The sequence below is a fragment of the Nicotiana tomentosiformis genome, chromosome 1 (genome assembly GCF_000390325.3).
Source record: "Nicotiana tomentosiformis chromosome 1, ASM39032v3, whole genome shotgun sequence".
NCBI lineage: Eukaryota > Viridiplantae > Streptophyta > Magnoliopsida > Solanales > Solanaceae > Nicotiana > Nicotiana tomentosiformis.
Genome location: NC_090812.1, coordinates 8,014,362 through 8,034,336, shown reverse-complemented (window position 1 = coordinate 8,034,336; position 19,975 = coordinate 8,014,362). Strand labels below are relative to the sequence as shown.

General features: G+C 39.2%; 2 protein-coding genes across 2 annotated transcripts; both read right to left on the bottom strand.

Moving 5' to 3' along the window:
- Nucleotides 1-615: 615 nt before the first annotated feature.
- Nucleotides 616-1,278, bottom strand: LOC138898390 (uncharacterized). The gene has a single exon (XM_070184473.1). It carries the CDS (start codon nt 1,276-1,278, stop codon nt 616-618), a length of 663 nt encoding a protein of 220 aa, XP_070040574.1.
- Nucleotides 1,279-4,998: 3,720 nt separating this feature from the next.
- Nucleotides 4,999-5,631, bottom strand: LOC138898322 (uncharacterized). Its single transcript, XM_070184369.1, has one exon. It carries the CDS (start codon nt 5,629-5,631, stop codon nt 4,999-5,001), a length of 633 nt encoding a protein of 210 aa, XP_070040470.1.
- Between the last annotated feature and the right edge of the window lie 14,344 nt (nt 5,632-19,975).

Genomic DNA, 19,975 nt, shown 5'->3' with positions numbered 1-19,975 from the left:
CTCCGAATCGACAAACAATGCGGTCCCAAACAAAATCCGCTACAACCTTCTTAGTTACCGCTTTATCGCAGCTTCAACCCATTTTGTGAAGTAATTTATGGCCACCAGAATGAACCTATGCCCATTTGAAGCAGTGATCTCAATTGGGCCGATGACATCCATACCCCAAGCGGAGAAAGTCCAGGGTGAACTTATTGCATTGAGTTCATTGGGTGGTACTCGTATCATATCAGCATGTATCTGGCAATGGTGACACTTCTGAACATACTTGATGCAGTATGTTTCCATAGTCATCCAGAAATACCCTTCTCTTAGTATCTTCTTGGCTAAGATGAAACCATTCATGTGCGTTCCGCAAGTTCCGATATGTATTTTCTCGAGCAATCTGGATGCCTCATTAGCATCGACTCACTGTAGTAACCCTAGGTCGGGAGTCCTTCTATTTAGAATTCCCCCGCTTTGAAAGAAATGGTTGGCTAATCTTCGAAGCATGCGCTTCTGAGCATGGGTAGCAGTCTCTGGGTATTCTCTCTTTTCCAGGTATTTCTTGATGTCATGGAACCATGGATTTTCGTCAATCTCTTCTTCAATATGAGCATAATAAGCGGGCTATTTCTAAATCCCTATTGGGATAGGATCGATGAAATTCTTGTCCGGGTGCTGTATCATGGAAGACAAAGTAGCTAACGCATCTGCAAACTCATTCTGAATCCCCGGAACATGTTTGAATTCTATCTTTGTGAACCTCTTGATCAGCTTTTGTACGCAGTGCAAATATGGTAATATTTTGGTGTTCTTCGTAGCCCATTCCCCTAGAACTTGGTGCACCAAAAGATTTGAATCTCCGATTACCAGCAACTCCTGAACATTCATGTCAATGGCCAACCTAAGCCCCAAAATGCAAGCCTTATATTCTGCCATATTATTGGTGCATGGAAACCTAAATTTTGCGGATATCGGATAGTGTTGGCCGGTTTCTGATACTAAGACAGCCCCGATACCCACTCCTTTGAAGTTTGTTGCTCCGTCGAAGAACATTCTCCAACCATCATATGCCTTGGTGATATCTTCTCCTACAAATGACACCTCCTCAATGGGAAAATACGTTTTCAATGGTTCGTATTCTCCGTCTACGAGATTTTCTGCCAGATGATCTGCCAATGCTTTCCCTTTGACTGCCTTCTGAGTTACATAGACGATGTCGAATTCGCTCAAAAATATTTTCCATAACTTGGTCGTAGGCATGGGTTTCTGGAAGATGTACTTTAGCGGATCCATCCTTGATATGAGATATGTAGTGTATGCACAAAAATAATGCCTCAACTTCTGAGCTATCCACGTCAAAGCACATCAAGTGCATTCCAGCAAAGAATACCGGGCTTTGTAAGGCATGAATTTCTTGCTCAGATAATATATCGCCTGCTCCTTTCTTCCAGTTTCATCATGTTGTCCCGAAACACAACCAAAAGCTCCCTCCAATGCGGACAAATAAAGCAGCAGAGGCCTTCCTGATTCTGGTGGGACCAGAACATGTGGTTTAGATAAATACTCCTTGATTTTTTCGAAGGCTTTCTGGCATTCTTCAGTCCAACTTGTTCCAGAATCTTTCCTCAGCATCCTGAAGATTGGCTCACATATCACAGTTGACTGTGCTATGAAGCGGCTGATGTAATTGAGACGCCCTAAAAAGCTCATCACATCTTTCTTATTTTTCGGAGGCGGTAGGTCTTGGATAGCTTTGAACTTTGATGGGTCCAACTCAATCCCTCGGCGACTGAAGATGAATCCTAATAATTTTCCCGCAGGGACTCCGAAGGCACATTTTGCAGGATTCAACTTCAAATTGTATTTTCGAAGCCGGTCGAAAAACTTTTTCAAGTCTGCTATATGATCCGAATTCCTTTTAGATTTGATGATAACGTCATCAACGTACACCTCTATTTCGTTGTGTATCATATCGTGGAAGATGGTTGTCATGACTCTCATGTAGTGGCCCCAGTATTCTTCAGACCAAACGGCATCATTTTGTAACAGTATATCCCCCATGATGTAATGAAGGCTGTCTTTTCGGCATCCTCTTCATCCATCCAGATCTGATGGTATCCTGCGAAGCAATCCACAAAGGATTGGAGCTCATGCTTGGCACCGTTGTCAATCAGTATGTGTATGTTGGGCAGTGGGAAATCATCTTTGGGACTTGCTCTCTTCATATCTCGATAGTCAACACATACTCTAACTTTCCCATCTTTCTTTGGAACCGGCACAATGTTGGCCAACCAAGTCGGATATTCGACTACTCGGAGAACCTTGGATTTGATTTTCTTGGTGACCTCTTCTTTTATCTTCAAACTCATATCCGGCTTGAACTTTCTGAGCTTCTGCTTTACCGGTGGACACATGGGATTAGTGGGTAGCTTGTGAGCCACTATAGATGTGCTCAAACCAGTCATATCGTCGAAGGACCATGCAAAGATATCTTTATATTCTTTTAGGAATCTGATGTACTCTTCCTTCTCTAATGGTGATAGATGAATGCTTATATGTGTTTCCTTGACCATTTCGGAATCCCCTAAGTTAACGGCCTTAGTTTCCTCCAAATTAGACTTTGGCTTGTTCTCAAAGTTTTCTACTTCTTTGATGATTTCCTCAGGTATTATATCATCTTCCAGATCCTCTTAATCACTATCCGTATGTCGCGTTGTCTCATTACATGTAACAGTCGTAGGTTCATCGGGATAAGTAAAAATAATGCTGAAAAAGAAAATATAAAGAATAATAATAAATACGAAAAGTAGTAATGCATTAATAAAATCTTAAAACGTCAACAAGTACGACTCGATGACTCGAGCAATTATTTCAAAACAAAAAACTGAAAAATGTCTCAAATGCAAAAAAATTTAAAGTAATTCATGCTAATTTGCCTGGCTACCCAGGAACTCGATGGACCCGGGATGGTGCAGCAGTCCAGTTCTTGAGAACAACTCCTTTCTCCATGGTCTAAATAGTAAGGTCTTCCTCCTCCTCAACTATTGCACTGCAGTCCATATCCTCTTCGTCTAGAAACAGCTTCCTCATGCCCGCTAAAACTTTGTCTTCCTCGGATCCCCACATCATGTCGGCTTGATGGAATGTTTGGTGCAGAGGTGGTACTGGTTGTTCCAATGGATAATAAGGACCACGCCATGATGGTGACCAATCCTGGTACTCCCGCCATGTGTATTCATATCCGAGTCCAAAAGTCATGCCATGACATTGTGGTTGCACAGGTTTGGTGATCCCTTGGAGATTTTTGCCGAGACCCTTATCGGGTTCATACCCTATCCATAACAGTATGTTTTCTATCTTGTTGTTCTACCATCGGTCCTTTTCAATTGTGTTGACTCACTCAATATGATGGTATGTTTCTCCACCCAGCTCCTTTCTGTTTTCGGTGACTGGAACAGTCTGATTGGTGTTGATGGGGTTACTTCCATCTCCATGAATGATTACCTCCTGATGATTCCCCTCAAATTTCACATGCTGATGCAGGGTTGAAGCCACTGCACCAGCAGTATGTATCCATGGTCGTCCCAATAATAGGTTGTAAGTAGCAGATATATCCAGCACCTGAAACTCGAAATCAAACCAAGTCGGGCCCATCTGTAGACCGAAGTTGATCTCTCCAATGGTAGCTCTTTGAGATCCATCAAATGCTTTTACATTCATGCTTCCCATCCGTATCTCGTGCAGGACTTTACCTAATCTCTTCAGAGTAGTCAGTGGGCATATGTAGAGACTTGAACCCCCGTCTATCAGGACCCTAGCGATGAACTTATCCTCAAATCGCGTTGTGATGTGTAGTGCCCTGTTGTAACTCAATCCTTCTGGTGGTAATTCATCTTCATGAAAGGTGATTTTATGACTCTCCAATACATGTTCGACCATGTTAGCCATCTCCCCACTAGTGATGTTGATGGGTACATAAGCTTCACTCAACACCATCATCAAAGCATTCATGTGTATGTCTGAGTTTTGCAGCAATGACAATATGGGTATCTGAGCGGGAGTTTTGTTCAAGTGGTCAACAACAGAGTACTCTCTTGCTTGCACCTTCCTCCAAAGATCATCATTGCCAGTCTCGATAATAGGCGACCTAGATGCGGCTTACTTACTTGTTCCTCCCGGGTTCTCAGGGGTGTAAACTCGGCCAGTTCTAGTCATACCTTGTGCTACCCTTGTTTCCTCTATTTTTTCTTTTCCTTTTCTCCTTGCTTCCGCAACATAGTCCCGGCAGCAGACTGGTAAGATGGCGTGGTAGTTACCATCACGGTGAAGGGTATAGATATCTCAATTTCAAACGGCGCCTGGGTTTGGACCACAACCGGCGTGAGGGTGACTGGAGATGTTTTAGGAGCATCTCCCTCTCGAATGAGTCCTATTGATCCCTTCGAGTCCCATTCTTCATCTGTCTCTATCACATTCACTCCCTCACCTCTATAATTCTGGAAAGGATTGTTACGAACATTTGGTGCAGCTTCCTTTGCCTGTATGACCTTAGTGTCGATCAATGTCTGAATTTTATCTTTCAATGTGTGGCACTCATCAATGGTATGACCCTTCATGCCTGAATGATAGGCACATGTCTTGTTGGGGTTGATCCACTGGGAAGGATTATCCATAGCAACGACAGGAATGGGAGTGACGTAACCAGTAGCCTTCAGCCTCTTGTATAATTGGTCTATGGGTTCGGCAATTGGGGTGTATTGTCTAGGTGGTCTTCGGTCAAAATTTGGTCGTGGGTTTTGGTAGTTTTAGCGGGCGGGTGGTGGAGAATGGTAATATGTGGGTTGAGTATTATAGGCATGATAGGTGGTAGCAAGTTGTTGGTATCTGGGGGGTGAGGTATGTGGGTGTAGGTGTTTGGTATGTGAGAGGAGACTTGGGACCCTGGGCTACTATTACGGTGCCTACTTCTTTCTTTTTCGAAATACCTCCCGATTGCAAAGCTTTGTCCGTGGCCTACAGCGTCTCGAAGTTGGTTACCATCCCACTCTTAATCCCTTCTTCTATTCTTTCTCCTAGCTTGATGATGCCGGAGAATTTGTTATTTTCAATAACCATCAACATTTCAGAATATTGCGGGTCTTGAGCTCTGACGAAGAACTTATTCATTTGTTCTTCTTCAAGTGCTGGCCTTACTTTCGCAGCTTCTGATCTCCAACGAGTAGCATACTCGCGGAAGGTTTCTGTTGGCTTCTTCTTGAGGTTTTGAATGTGGAAAACATCTAGCGCATTTTTCGTGTTGAATCTGAATCTGTCCATGAAGTTTGATACCATGCTTACCAAACTAACCCACTTCTTTGGGTCTTGACTGATGTACCAAGACAAAGCATCTCCTATGAGTCTTTGCATGAATAGCTTCATACGGATTTGTTCATTTTTGCCTACGCCTACAACTTTGTCACAGTATGTTCTCAGATGCACTTTCAGACCACCAGTCTCATCAAACATTTTGAACTTGGGAGGTTTGTAACCCTCCTGCAGTTCCACATCCGGTTGAATACATAGGTCCTCATAGTTTAGACCTTCAACGCCTTTACCGACTTCAACATTCTGAACTCTAACAGTGAGCTTCTTGAGTTCCTCCGCCATGTTTTTAATGAGCAGGTCCTTCTCAGTCGATTCGGGTATGTATGGGGTTTGCTGCGGGGTATGGGGTAAAGTTTCCACATATATCAGATTGCTTTGATGGATTCCCGGCACTTGGGTATAAGGGTGGTCATTGGTTGAGTTTTGGGGATCGGGAGTAGGTTGTGGCGCATTCTGGGGAGTGTGATAAGTAGTAGTTTGTGGGTATTGAGTTGGATTATGGTGTGTTGTTGAGGGGTTGGTACTGGTGGCGGGTTAAGGTTCTGGGGAGGTGCGGGATACTGGTGTGGAGTAGGAGGATTGGGTGGTGGGTTTTGGTTTTGTATGTTTTGCGGTGGTGTTTGGTTCTGGGTAGTCGGATTTTGCTAGTTGATGTTGGGGACACTGAGAGTGAGTGAGAGGTTTGTCAAATTTGGACCTCTCAAGCTCGCCTTGTAGTTCCAGAATTTTCTATTCCAGACGTAAGACCAACTCATTCTGTGCAGGAGTACTTTGGCCATCTGAAGTTTCAACGTTTTCTGCCATGGCGGCGTTGTCTTTTCTGATACCACTCAAATCATCCATCTTCCCTTTTCCTTTGTTTTTACCTTTAGGATCGCTTAGTGGAGGAGGAGGTGGAGGACCTCTGGATCTAGTGTGATATGTTGATGATGTCAATATGCACGAACCAACCTTGGGAAATGGGAATAATCAAAAGAAAGAAAAAGCAAAAAGGTAACCAAGTTAGTAAGGGATATTGAAATAATGCTTGCGGTATTAAACATGTTTCACAAAGTCATGCAATAATTTTCGTCCTAATTTGGGGACCTCATTGTGCCCGAGATAGGCTTAAGCGACACGTAGACTTAGAGAAAAATATATGCCAACATTTGCGGCATTTCATTAATGCCAAAAATGAGTCAAACCTTTACTAAATCGACAATAATAAAAAATTACTAATGACATTTAGCCTTATTACAATCGAAATCTAAAGTTAAGCTAGAAAGCTATAAAGAGCATCATTTCCTAGTTTACTTGGTCCCTGAAGGACCTTCTCCGTGCTTAGCCCTTTTGACCCCATCAATCAGGTTTCTCAGATCGCACATATCCAACAGTAAGTAAGCTTTTGCTAGATGTCCTCCTTCACTGCCATCCGTGCCTTGACAATCTGAGAGTCTCTGTCTCATCTTTCCCTCGAGCTCCATCAATCCTTGTTCCAAGTATTCTAATCTTTTCGTTGACTTAGTGGCAATACCCTTCCATTCCTCTATCGCTTCCATTTCACTTTGTGCTATTCCAGATGTTTAGATTCAGACTCGAACACCCTTTTGCATTGCCTTCTATACTTAACTTGTGCTTCAGCTACTTCATTTATGACCCTATCCTTCAAATTGACTCTCGGCTGGACGTCTCCTGCTACCTCATCCTCCAACCATGATAGATAGTAGTACATATGACCGGCATGATACCTGTTTGGCTCAATGGTTTCTTTTTCCACAATGACCTTTTGGTTCCACATATGTTGTGCCTCGAACTTGAATGGAATAACGTCTCCTTTGAAATTTGCCTTGTACTGGACCATGTTGGAAACCTGAGGTATGACTTGTTTTCTCCTTGCTTGCCTCATTACCCTTATGGGAGCATAAGGATAGATGTCTCACAACCCAATCAGTATCAAATGAGTATTCCATCTTGACTAGATGATGAACTCACTGCTAGGAAACCATTCAAACATCCAATGTACCTGTTCGTCCGTGAGATTGCTGAAGAAACGTACCCAACTTACAGCATTTCCAAGTTGTGCAAACCTATCTGGGATAAAAGTCATTTTCTTTAGGTGGTGGTAAGCTATGTAGTCATTCAACGGCCGTCGCAGAAGTTCTTGATTATACTCTCCTCTTTGAAAGTGTTCCAACAGCCAAACTTGTAGTAGCAAATTACATCCATCAAAGTGTCCAAATCCTTGCTTTCACCGATCTAGAGCGCGGTATATCTCATCTAAGATCATAGGGATGATGGTATAAGTTTGTCCTTCGATGCACTCCATCAAAGTCCTGGCGACCATGGCTAAGCGAGTATGAATTCTTCCCCCTTTCGTTGGTTATATCAACAACCCCAAGAAGCAGACGATGAACACATAAACCCGACGGTGCGTCCGACCCAAGGAAGTAATGGCAAGTTCCTCATGATGAAAACGATATGACTTTCTATGCCCATAACGCTCATAAAAAATTCAAAAGGGATATATGACTTCTTTAAATAGAGCAGCTCGTCATTTTTCTTAAAACCCAACATCTTTAGAAAACTGCGAGGAGTGCGATTCTCTGGTACCAGTAATCCCGGACTATCCCATGGTAACTTGGCGAAGCCTCCTATTTCCTCTAGAAAGGGAGTCATTTCTATATTGCCAAATCGAAAAATGGCTCTTTTCTCGTCCCAGAACATAGTAGCAGCCTCAATCAATGCCCTATTTGGTCGAATGTTCAACAAGGATAGCAAGTCACCCAATACCCTTCTCACATGATTCTTGTCTCAAGGTGCAAGGTCTTTCCACCAGTCAAGTAGAAATGGTGGGATGTTTTGGACCATACCAAACCTGGGGACTTCATGCTTCATTTTTCTGCAAACAAACAAAGGTTAGCCCTTTTTCCCTCCAGATTTGACTACTTATGCAATAATGATCAACATGTTGGCATATTTTCTCCAAGTAATGAACATAATATGATAGTGTCCATTGGGATTGTGGAAATTCCGTCAAACTTTGGACAAGGCTCATCTTAGCGGGTTGTTACGTTAATAACGTTCTAACCCGTACTAGGTTTAGCATGATGCATGTACATTTCAAGTTGGAGTGGGGTTTCTAGAATGATCTAGACTGGTACTCCCAAGTGGACAACTTGAGAGGGAAAGGTACGGGACCGTCGATTGCACCGTTGATTGACTAGTCTACAACAAATAGGCCTTTTCGATTTAAAAGGGTAATTTTCGGAAGAGCGCGGACACTCATCAAGTGCCGCTATGTTGATAGTTGGCACGAGTAGAGTATGATATGGAGCATGCTTTATGCAGATATAATAACATGTTGTCAAGTATTTGCATGATATGTAAAAGCAGAAAATAATATGGAAAGAATATAGAAGAAAGACAAAAGGAAAGAGTTAGTTTAGTTCATAAAAATATATACGGGAATGTAATAAAGCAGGTAAGGAAGTGGGGATGGGAAAGGCATGATATAGCAGTTTTAGACAAGATGGAAAGAGACGAAGAGCGGTCACAGCACACAAAAGAGGATAGGGGAAAGGATTCCATATCAAATTTAATCAAATACAGGTGAATAAGGGAAGGGATGTGCATGTCATAGAAAATTTTTAACAAATCTAGGCGAATAAAAAAAAATAATCCACATAAGTCAAGTTCATTATGGTAAGAGCCTAAATGTAATTCCCCAACAGAGTCGTCATGCTGTCGCGCCCCTTTTTCTCTCGAAAGCGAGCCTCGACGTGGGATAAATCTTTTAAAGGAAGGGTGTTAAAAGAGAAGAGTCGCCACCTAACAGTTTTGAGGTGCGTTAGGGCACCTATTATGCAAATAACTCTATTTGACTAGTCAACACCACCAAAGATCGGGTAAGGGCTCAAATTACCTCAAAAAGAAGGCGTTAGGCACTCTTCGAGGTCCACAACTGTGGGTCCCGACCGAACTTAAGACTATATGGATTATGTAATTAGGCTAGGTGATCAGATAAACAAGAAATACAAAAGTCGAAAAAGTTCATTATAACATAATGAGAATTGGTACAAATCTTAAGGACTACAAGGATACGACTACAATGATCTATATTAAATGACTAAGTGTGAATAGCAAGTATATAAAGTAGGGGGTCCTAAGTTTTTTAGCCTAAAGGATCACCCCGTGCAACATAAATAATACTTCGCAACTCCATTTAAATAGGAGTTGCTCATATTATTCAGCAGGAATAGACTATCATCTCCTGCTACCCGATTACTATGTTGAAGTTGTTTACCTAAAGCGTTCTAACTCAATTCTAAGTCTCGGCCTATGCGTGCACTACCCGTCCCATGCCTATGGTCCAGGAGGCTTTGGACCTATATTTGGGTGGTTCTAGACTTACTTAGGCTGCTCAAAAATGATAAAACTAATCGCGCATTCAAGAACAAAGAAAACTGTACATAATAGCAGAGAGTGGCTCATGTTAGCCTCCACACATAAATGGAGAAGCACACAGACTGATTTTCAGATTAAGCAATAGAACGTTTCGAACTTGAGACTCAGAATCTTTAGGTTCTATAGGCATGATCTCTATATGATTTCAATATCAAACAGGAAATACTGTAATTTAGGCTAACGTAAAGATTAATCATTATAAGTCCTATAGACATGGTTTGTAGGTGATTCTGATTTTAGCAATACACAGGCAATGGATTTGTAGGTTACAAACCTAGAGGCATGATTTCTAGATTATTTGTGCAAAAAGCAGGGAAAGACCCCAGAATCATGAATTACCAGCGCTGATTTTATAGACGAGTTTCTTAGACAAGTGACAATGTCCTGGGAGCATGATATATATAGTTGGCAATTGACTCTATATAGTTTTATCCCTATAGGCATGCTGTCTAAACGAGGCAGTACAAACGATATGGGCAGCTAATTGATTATTAAACCTATAGGCATGGTATATAGATGAGCGGTACAATGATAATTGAGGCAATTGATAGACTAGTCATTCGAAGTCCTATAAGCATGGCAATTAAATAAGTAGAATATTGCATTGCTACGCCCTATAGACATGCTATCTAAGAAAAGCACAATAGAAGAAACAGGTACGGCAAATACTTGAAATAGCATATGTTGGCAAGTTAAGTGATGTGTGTGCGTGTGACTCCTATAGGCAGGCTTTCTACGCATAAAACTAAATCATATAATAGCAAATAGACCATATAAATCCTATAGGCACGTTTTATGCCCATTTATGTGAGAATTGAAGTACCCTATCCCTCGTTTTACTAATTTCTCCATCTGTTTTGTTTTTACAAATTATTAGAGACTCAAATAGAATAATTACAAGCACAAGTAGAATAATTATGTGCCCAATAGAGCAATTACAGGCCCAACACAAATACAAAATAACCCAGTGATGCTTTTGGGCCTTCACCAGCCCCAATCTTCGTATAAACCAACAGGCCCAAATTCCAGTACTTAAGAATGATTAAAGTACGGTTGAATTCGGTGCTCAAGGTCCAACAACAGCATGGCCCAACAAACCAGGCCCAAACATTGAGACAATTGTCTCACTTACACATTAACAAACAGCAGGAACATAGGAATATAAATGCAACCAGTCATTCAGGTGACTTAGAGTCTGGGCAAGGATACATACACATGGATTCTTAGTGGCAAGATTTCTAAGTAACCATACTAAAGGTGATTTCTAATAGGTGGAAGAACACATGAGCGCATACAAAGGGCTTTAGCAAACACATAGAATGAGTAGTAACGAAGAGATTTAAAGTGATAGCATCATAGAGATAGACTTTCACAATAAGTAAAGTTTGATTGCAAAACTCTGTCAAACAAGAGTTCTTATAGCAATGGAATTAAGCATGAGAGTTTAAGGTTGGCATGGTCATGAATTAACTCAAAGCAGATTAGCAAGTAGCAAGTTATACATGAATTATTTAAACATCAATTTCCCTAAGAGGTTTTAGTACAAAAAAATCCAAAGAAGGGCATGAAGATCAACTCATAATAGGCAACAAATGCAGCAATCAAGTTTAACATAAACATAATGAACCCAAGGAGGTCAGGGATCAAACCAGTTAACCGCACATAGTGAACATATTCTGAAAATTTAGGACTTAAACAAATTTTGATGCTAAAGAACACTAGAATTGCAGAATAACATTAAGATGAATAGAATTGCAAACAAAGGTAGCACGCTATCCAAATCATGTTGGCTCACGGAAGTTCAAATATTAGTATACGGAACATGAACATAAGCAGAAAAGGGGAATAGGATTGCTAGAGTCAAGAGCGCTAACCAGTTGCAAATTCAACAAACAAAATGAGAGAAAGGCTAGGTGTCAGAAATAGCTCGAATATCACTGGCAAAGAGAACAACCAAAAGACCCAAATCCTAGTGCGTCAGAGTTCACAAGAGCCTCAAATGGACCCCGAGCAGTGCTCGCACTAGGGAGGTCGTTAGAGAGGATTCTGACGGCCTTGGATTTCAGCCGGCCAAGAGCAATAGATTCAGAATAGTATTGAGTGAGTGTGAGTATGAGAGAATAACAATGGTTCTTCAGTCATTCCAGTCTATTTCAAAGGGAATTGGGTAGGGGTTTATATAGCATCAGAATTAAGTACCCAGCAAGGAAAGATAGTAGATTAAACACAAATAAGGAAAATATAGCATGCAAATCCAATTAGAATCAGTTTAGGGAGAAAATCCGGTAAACCCTAGTTCAAAAAGAAAGCACAGATGGTCGAAAATCTCACTGAATCGGACCATATAGCCTGGTAGTGAGTGCATATAGACGAAATAACGTCTAAATCTCAAAGGTTGAAGGCAGTGGCACCCGATTTGGGGATTGGTACTTGCCAAAATTGAGGAAAGTACTAGGTAACATCAGAGTCTTGTAAGAAACAATGAGATGATCCATAAAAGGTAAGAGAATCGTAGAAAGAATCCATGATTGATCGGATTTGGGAGAAGATTGAGGAAGGCGGCTGCTAGGGTTTGTGAGGAGGAAGGTTCGAGAGGTTCTGGGGGCGGCGGAATGAGAGAGTGGTCTTTAGGGTTAGGGGTTTGGTGGATAAAAAAGGGATGGTTTGTGGGTCGTTGATCTCTCAAATCAACGACCAAGATTAAAAGGGAGATGGGGCGGGTTATAAGATGGGTCACGACCGGGTTGGGCTAAAAGGGTCATTTGGTATATTGGGCTGGAGGGTTATTGGGGTGTTGGGCTAATGGTTTTGGGCCAAATTTAGTCCGAAAATTAGCCTATTTTGGGCTAGCTCTTGAAACCCCTTTAAAATTAATAAAATAAAATACTAAAAATTTTAATAAAAGGTAAAAAATAATATTTATGTTGTAAAACTATTAAAATAATAACTCAACATTATAAAAATATAAAAAAATTATTTTGGCATAACTAATATAGTAAATGCAATTATTTATAAAATATAGGTAATTTTTTGCAAAATTATGTAAATAGCTCAAAAACAAAAATACAAATGTAATTATATGAAATGTAGTAAAATATTATAAAACATATATATGGATGAAAAATAGTATTTTGGATGATTAAGTCATCATAAAATAATTAAGGGATAATTAATAAATATTTAGATAATTTAAATGCAAGAAAATTAATTTTAAAGCACTAAAAATCATGAAAACAAATTTATAAAAATATCTTATAAATCGTGTAAATTGAGTAATGATGCAGAATGACATTTTGAGAATATATATACTATTTGGAAAAATATGAGGGCAAAATTGGGTACCAACAGTTGCTATTTGGTTTCTCCCTTGGTGATTGGACCCAGCTCCTTCGGTGTCGAAAGGGTGGATATCGGGACCACCTCGTCGACCGCGAACATCTCTTTTGCGGTCGGTTGTTCTCCGTAAACTAATTTTATTCCTTCCGGCGTCGGGAACTTCAACACCCAGTGCAGAGTCTAGGGTACCGCCCTCATGTTGTGAATCCATGGTCTCCCGAACAAAGCATTGTACCTCATGTCCCCTTCGATCACATAGAACTTTATTTCCTGAACGGTCCCGGTGGTGTTCACCGGTAATGTTATCTCCCCTTTAGCGGTCTCACATGCCATGTTGAACCCGTTTAGGACTCGGACCGCAAGCACGATCTGATCTCGTAGGCCGATCTGTTCCACGACCCTCGATCTGATGATGTTGGCCGAGCTACCTGGATCAATTGACACACGCTTAACCCGAGATTTATTTATAAATACTAATATTATCAATGCATCATTGTAGGTTGCACGATCCCCTCAGTGTCTTCGTCGTTGAAGGACAAGGTTCCCTTCGACACATAATCCCGAATCCATTTTCCCTTGTGACAGATACTTTGGTGCGCTTCAACATCAGCCCCTGGAGAACGTTGACCCCACCGATAATAATGTTAATGACATGATGAGGTTCCTCCTGCTCAATCTGTTTACCAGAATCGCTGTTCCTAAATTGGTTCTTGGCTCGATCACTCAGGAATTCTCAAAGGTGTCTATTATTGAATAGCCGGGCTACCTCCTTTCTTAATTATCGGCAATCTTCTGTTTTGTGGCCGTGAGCTCCATGATATTTGCACGTTAGGTTAGGATCCCTTTGGGCTGGATCAGACTGTAGAGGTCGAGGCTATTTGGTGTCTTTGATGCATCCAATGGCGGATACGATGGTTGTGGCGTTGACGTTAAAGTTGTACTCCGATAGCCTTGGCGCCTCCTTATGCCCGATGGGCCCGTCGAAACTATTTTTGCTCATGAATCCCTGATTTCTTTAACCCTGATCACTCCTTCTTTCACTTTTCATGGGGTTTCGCCCAGATCCACTACATCTTCGGTCTCCATTGTATGGCTGATATCGATCCATGTTTGACCTTATTTCACGATCAACGTCTCTCCTGACTCTGTCGACGGATCTGGCGGGGTAAACAGACCCGGAAGGGGCCCCGAGTTGATCATCTTCGACCATGAATTTTGATTGATACCGATTATGCACGTCAGCCCAAGTGACAGTCGGGTACTCACCAGATTTTTCAACTACTGTGAAGCCAACGAGCTTCGAGCATTGAGTCCCTCGGTGAAGGCTTAAACGGCCCAATCGTCCGCGACGGGAGGCAAGTCTATCTGTTCCATTTGAAACCGGAACACGAATTCCCAAAGAATCTCATTATCCCTCTACTTCACTTTGAAAAGGTCTGACTTCCTGGTCTCGACCTTGATAGCCCCAGCGTTTGCTTTTACGAAGGAATCTACAAGCATAGCAAACGAGTCAATAGAATTGGGAGGTAGGTTGTAATACCATATCATAGCTCCTTTGGACAGAGTTTTCCCAAACTTTTTCAGCAGGACAGACTCGATCATATCATCCTCCAAGTCGTTCCCTTTGATGGCGCATGTGTAGGAAGTCACATGCTCATTTGGGTCCGTCGTTCCGTTGTACTTAGGAATCTCAGGCATGCGTAACTTCTTTGGGATCGGCTTCGGGACTGCACTCGGAGGAAAAGGTTTTTGAACAAACATCTTGGAATCCAGACCCTTCAGTATCGGACATCCATGTGCACGTTGTTCTCAGGATCAGTAGGCAAATTTGTGTTGATGGCCACATGTGAACTGGCGTCGATAGGGTCCACGACCGGTGCTCCGCCAAGATCGACTGGGGGCACCTTGTTACCGGGTGCTACATTGTTGTTCTCGTCATGGTGGCTAGACTCGGCGTCCATATTTAGAGGGGCGGACTTAGGATTTGAATTTCGATTTTGAACCTAGAATCAAAGACACTTCAAAGAACAAGTATAAAATAGGGTCATGCCTCTCCGTGATCGGTTCATTTCTGTGGGTGACTTCCCAGGATGGCTCGAGCTCAACCCTGCTAGGCGCTCGGCTTTGGTTCTGCAACTGGGCTATCGCTGCCTGTTGAGCCTGTAACATTTCGAAGATTACCCGCAAATTGATCCTATAGTTTTATCGATGTGCGTATTTTGGGCAATCGATCGGACTTCCATGCGCACGCTGTTCTCAGGATCGATAGGTAAATTTGTGTTGATGGCCACATATGAACTGGCGTCGACAGGGTCCTTGACCAGAACTCCGACGAGATCGACTGGGGACACCTCGTTACCGGGTGCTACATTGTTTTTCTCGTCATGGTGGCTGGACTCGGCATCCATGTTTAGAGGGGCAAATTGGGGGTTTGACATTTTGATTTTTAACCTGGAATCGAAGATACTTCAAAGAACAAGTGTAAAATAGGGTGTGTTACGAGAGTTTTATCAAATTGCCGCTATTATCCTTAGCCCCACGGTGGGCACCAAACTGTTTACCCTCAAAATCGGATAACAATTAAATTTATAAGTGGTTTTAAGGATATACGGACTAACTTGATACAAAGCGATAAATTAAGTTACTATAGAATAAATAAAGATAAAATAAATTCAAACCACACGAGTTGAATAGTTTCATCCTTAGTGAAATAGCCACTCTCGAGCCGGACTTGCCACAACCAGTAAACTGTTGAAAAAGAACAAGAGCTAAAGATAGAGAAAATAATAATATATTGCTTTTGAATGCGTGTTACAATGTGCTTCATGAACTATAAGACCTCCTTTATATATTAGAGGAGTCCTATTTTAGGTACAACTCTGTAAAAGATAAAAAATCTTCTGATTCACTGATTGTCGGTTCCTTATCGATACGTGCCGAGATACCCACCGTAATATTCGGCCGGTCACGGATATTTCGGCCTTCTGTTAGCTATGCTGGATTGTCTGACAATGTTCTTCGAAATCGTTCGAGGTTAGGACCGATTCCGGGACCATGGCCTCGATATTCTCAAAGACAGGTGTTACACCTCCGGGTTCTGGTCCGGTGGGACTTTGGCTCGATTTCGGTTCCTTGTTGCTATGTCTCGAACTAGGCTTATTTTGTCGGAGGTTAGGATGCACCATGAGCTCGATTTCACCCGTATGCATAGAGGTTGTCTCAAAATGCCACCAGCCATGTATTGACATATTTGACAATAATATATGGTTGTATTAATTTGTTAGAACGTTTCTGACTATTTTGAGAGATCAAAATTAATACTTCCAGAAATGTACAGAAAAGATATATTATTATTTCCTTTTTCTATTTCTCTAGTTTCTGGGTAAGAAAGTAGCTTTATATATAGGTCAACAAGTCATATTTATTCATAACAGACATGTCCTTATATTCAAATATTATGTCTATTTATAACATACATGTCTCAAATTCAAATAAAAAACATTGTTCGTTAACATTTAACAATACCTTATTCTTGTCTGAACTCTGAATTTAAACATAAGTCTCTAATAGCTGTCTTGAATTTTGTACCTATGTAGTTGATCCAAAATTGAATGTTAAAGTTCAAATCTTGAATATAAGATTTCAAAATTATACTTTAAATATTAAAATTCATAAAATTGAGAATAAATGTTCCTACAAAGTTTCATAAATACGAGATGGATAACCAAATAATATACTTACGAGCACCAATTGTTTATACAAAATCAAATAATTTAATTTTACAAGTCATAAATTAAAGGTAGAATACATATCACTTATTTAGTGTTAGCGATTAATGTATATTGTGATACACATATCTTGTATTTATTTATTTGGTATAAAATATAGAGTTAGCAAGTTTTTTTTCGATAACCAAAGTTGTGAAGGAATTGAATTTTACACCTCAAACGAAAAAAGAATTATTAGCAAAGAAAAAAAAAATGCTAGCCTAGGGACCTTTCAACTTTTCTATTTTCGTTTCAGTAATAACCTCAAACGCTATAACAGCTAAAATTAAGAGAAAACAAGCATGGAGCAGTGACAATTAGGGCCAAGGGGTGTCAATAGTTCGGTTCGACCGGTTATTTTGTAAAATTCGTACCATACTAATTTTCGGTTATTCTATTATGTATAATTAAAATTGGACTTTTCGAAACCGTACCAATCACATCGATAAGTTTCTCTTCGGTATCGGTACGGTTCGGTTAATTTTCAATATTTTTTTTAAAATGTCATGTAAAAGTCACTTATATGAGTAGAATACAATAACATACGTACTTTTATAAGACTTAGCAAAACTTTCTAGATATTTTTACATTTGAAATGGTGATGAATTAAGAAAATATAAAAGATGGCTAGAATATAGATCCATAAACTATTCTACAGCGGCATAAAAGAAAATATAAATCACACGAGTGGAAAGATATTAACCAAGCTGGGACTGAGACTCAAGAATAAAGTCTATAGAAGATTGAATATTCAAAAAGATAAATCTAATCATACGAAAGGAAACATATTCAATACATTGTAGTTTGTTACTCATAATCGCTACAATACCTTGTGTCTTAGCTTGCTAGTGAATATGTCAGAAATAATTTAGTTTCAATAGAAATAGCATAACAGGTTTGAGAATTAGGATTTTGAGTTTAATTACTTGTTGGCTTGTAACTATTTTCATAATTACAAACCAAGGAAAAATTTAATGCTTTATTATTTTTAAAATTAATATATAAATATATTTTTCACATATAAATTTATTCGGTATGGTTCGGTATTTTTTCGATTTATTTTCATAAAATAAAAAATGTATCCTAATTATCAGTACAATTATGTATTTATATAATTAAAAACTACGATTTTATTAAAAGAAACCTAAAAATCGATTTGGTACGGTACAATACGGTACGGTCGATTTAGTCGATTTTAAAATATTCATTTACCCCCGGTGACAATTGTATTGCAGATATATTAAAACTGCTGTACATCACTTCTGTTGATCACTGCACATTTTATTATTTGTAACTCAACATAATAGAAATGCTACTTATAAGTTATAACTTATATGTAGGCGCTTTTAACCCTTTACCATAAAGTTATTTTCATAAAAGTCAATAACATCAGCCTTAGAAAAATAATCCCCACTTTCCTACAATCTTCTTTTGTAAGGGCTCGAGTATTTAAATCCAAAGAATATACTTAGATCCAAATTGCGGTCATTCTAGAAAAATGAAACTAAATAAATAAAAAATGTTGGCAGAGGAAGATAATTGAAAATAATCATATATTTCTGACTTATTTTGTGGGTATGATATACTAGGGGAAGGAAAGAAGAATATAAAGGCTTTTTGGCGGAATTTTAGCATTGCATCAAAGATAATAATGTGAAGTTGCATTTTACACAATTAGATCAGCCAAAAAGTATTTACAAATAACACTTCATAAAAAGTAAAAGTTGTAATCTTGAAAAATAAGATAAATTATTAAGTACAACATGTAACGGTGAAATGATAGTGCAAAAATTCCTTACACATATATATAAGTTAATTAAGTTCTTCTGTTAAATGTTAGGCATCAAATAGTACCAATTTTTTCTTTCCAAAAAAATCATTTAACTTTGGGAGATAGAAATTGAAGATGAACTACATATTCAACTTAGGTAAACGATAAAAGTTCGTAAAATAAATCTTGCATTCATCCGTTCCAAAAAAATTTCTTGCATTTCCTTCTCTTCTACTGAAAACCCCTCATATCAAACCCAAAAAAGAAAAAAGAAAAACCAGTGCAAGAAAAAATTATTTGTGCCAGACCAATTATTGAGATGATATTCCAAAACTTTCTTTAATGAACCATTCGGATAAATATTTTAAAAAGCTGGGATAAGTCAATACACCACCTACTCATTTTCTTGTCTTCGGGTCAAATATCTATGTAGAAAAAATATATAATTGCTCAACGTTTAAATAGGAGCAGAACTTCATCCCCAAGTAATAATAGCACTCATCAATTAAGATATTGAAATATTCTTGACGTAACCATTAAGGCTTAAATTTAATTCAACCCAACCCCTCTTCCAAAAGACAAGAAAATGCAAAAGGAAAAAATTAAAGAAGCTCATACATATACCCAAAAAGACGTAAATAAACCTATTCGAAAATAAACAAATAAAAATTTACTCACGTTTAGCGTCTAAACAAAATCATGATTAAGTATAAATTAAAGTGAAATACATGTTAATTAATTATGGTCAAAATGACTAACATATAAAGAAGACATATGTAATTTATTCATTCGAATAAGTTTTTTCTACTATGCTATTGAGTCTTGGACCACTTTGATTTGTAACCATCAACATTATACACGACATAGGTTTTTCTTTTTCTCTTTTCGAGGTAAGGTTGTTTACCTTTCAATTTTCAATTCTACATCTAGATATTTTTCCCTTTTATAAAGAGTTTGTTTTGGGTTCATTTCGTTTGTCTTTTAACATTTTTTCTAAGATTATCTCACTTTGCAATAAATCAAAAGAAATATTATGTAATTAAAATAATCCTTAATTAGTGACCTGCAACGTAAAAATCCCTTGTATGTTAGTAATATCATCACGAGCAATTTATTTTAATTGGATAGGTATCAACGTATCATCGAATTTAGAGGAACAAAAATGAGAACGCCTTTTACTTTTAAATGATAAGAAGAAACCAAAAGACATATATATTCACATGCTTTAGTTAGCTACTTCTGCCGAAATTTCTTACATACAATGACATAAAAAAGACATAGAACCAAATATATCTTTATACTTTCATGT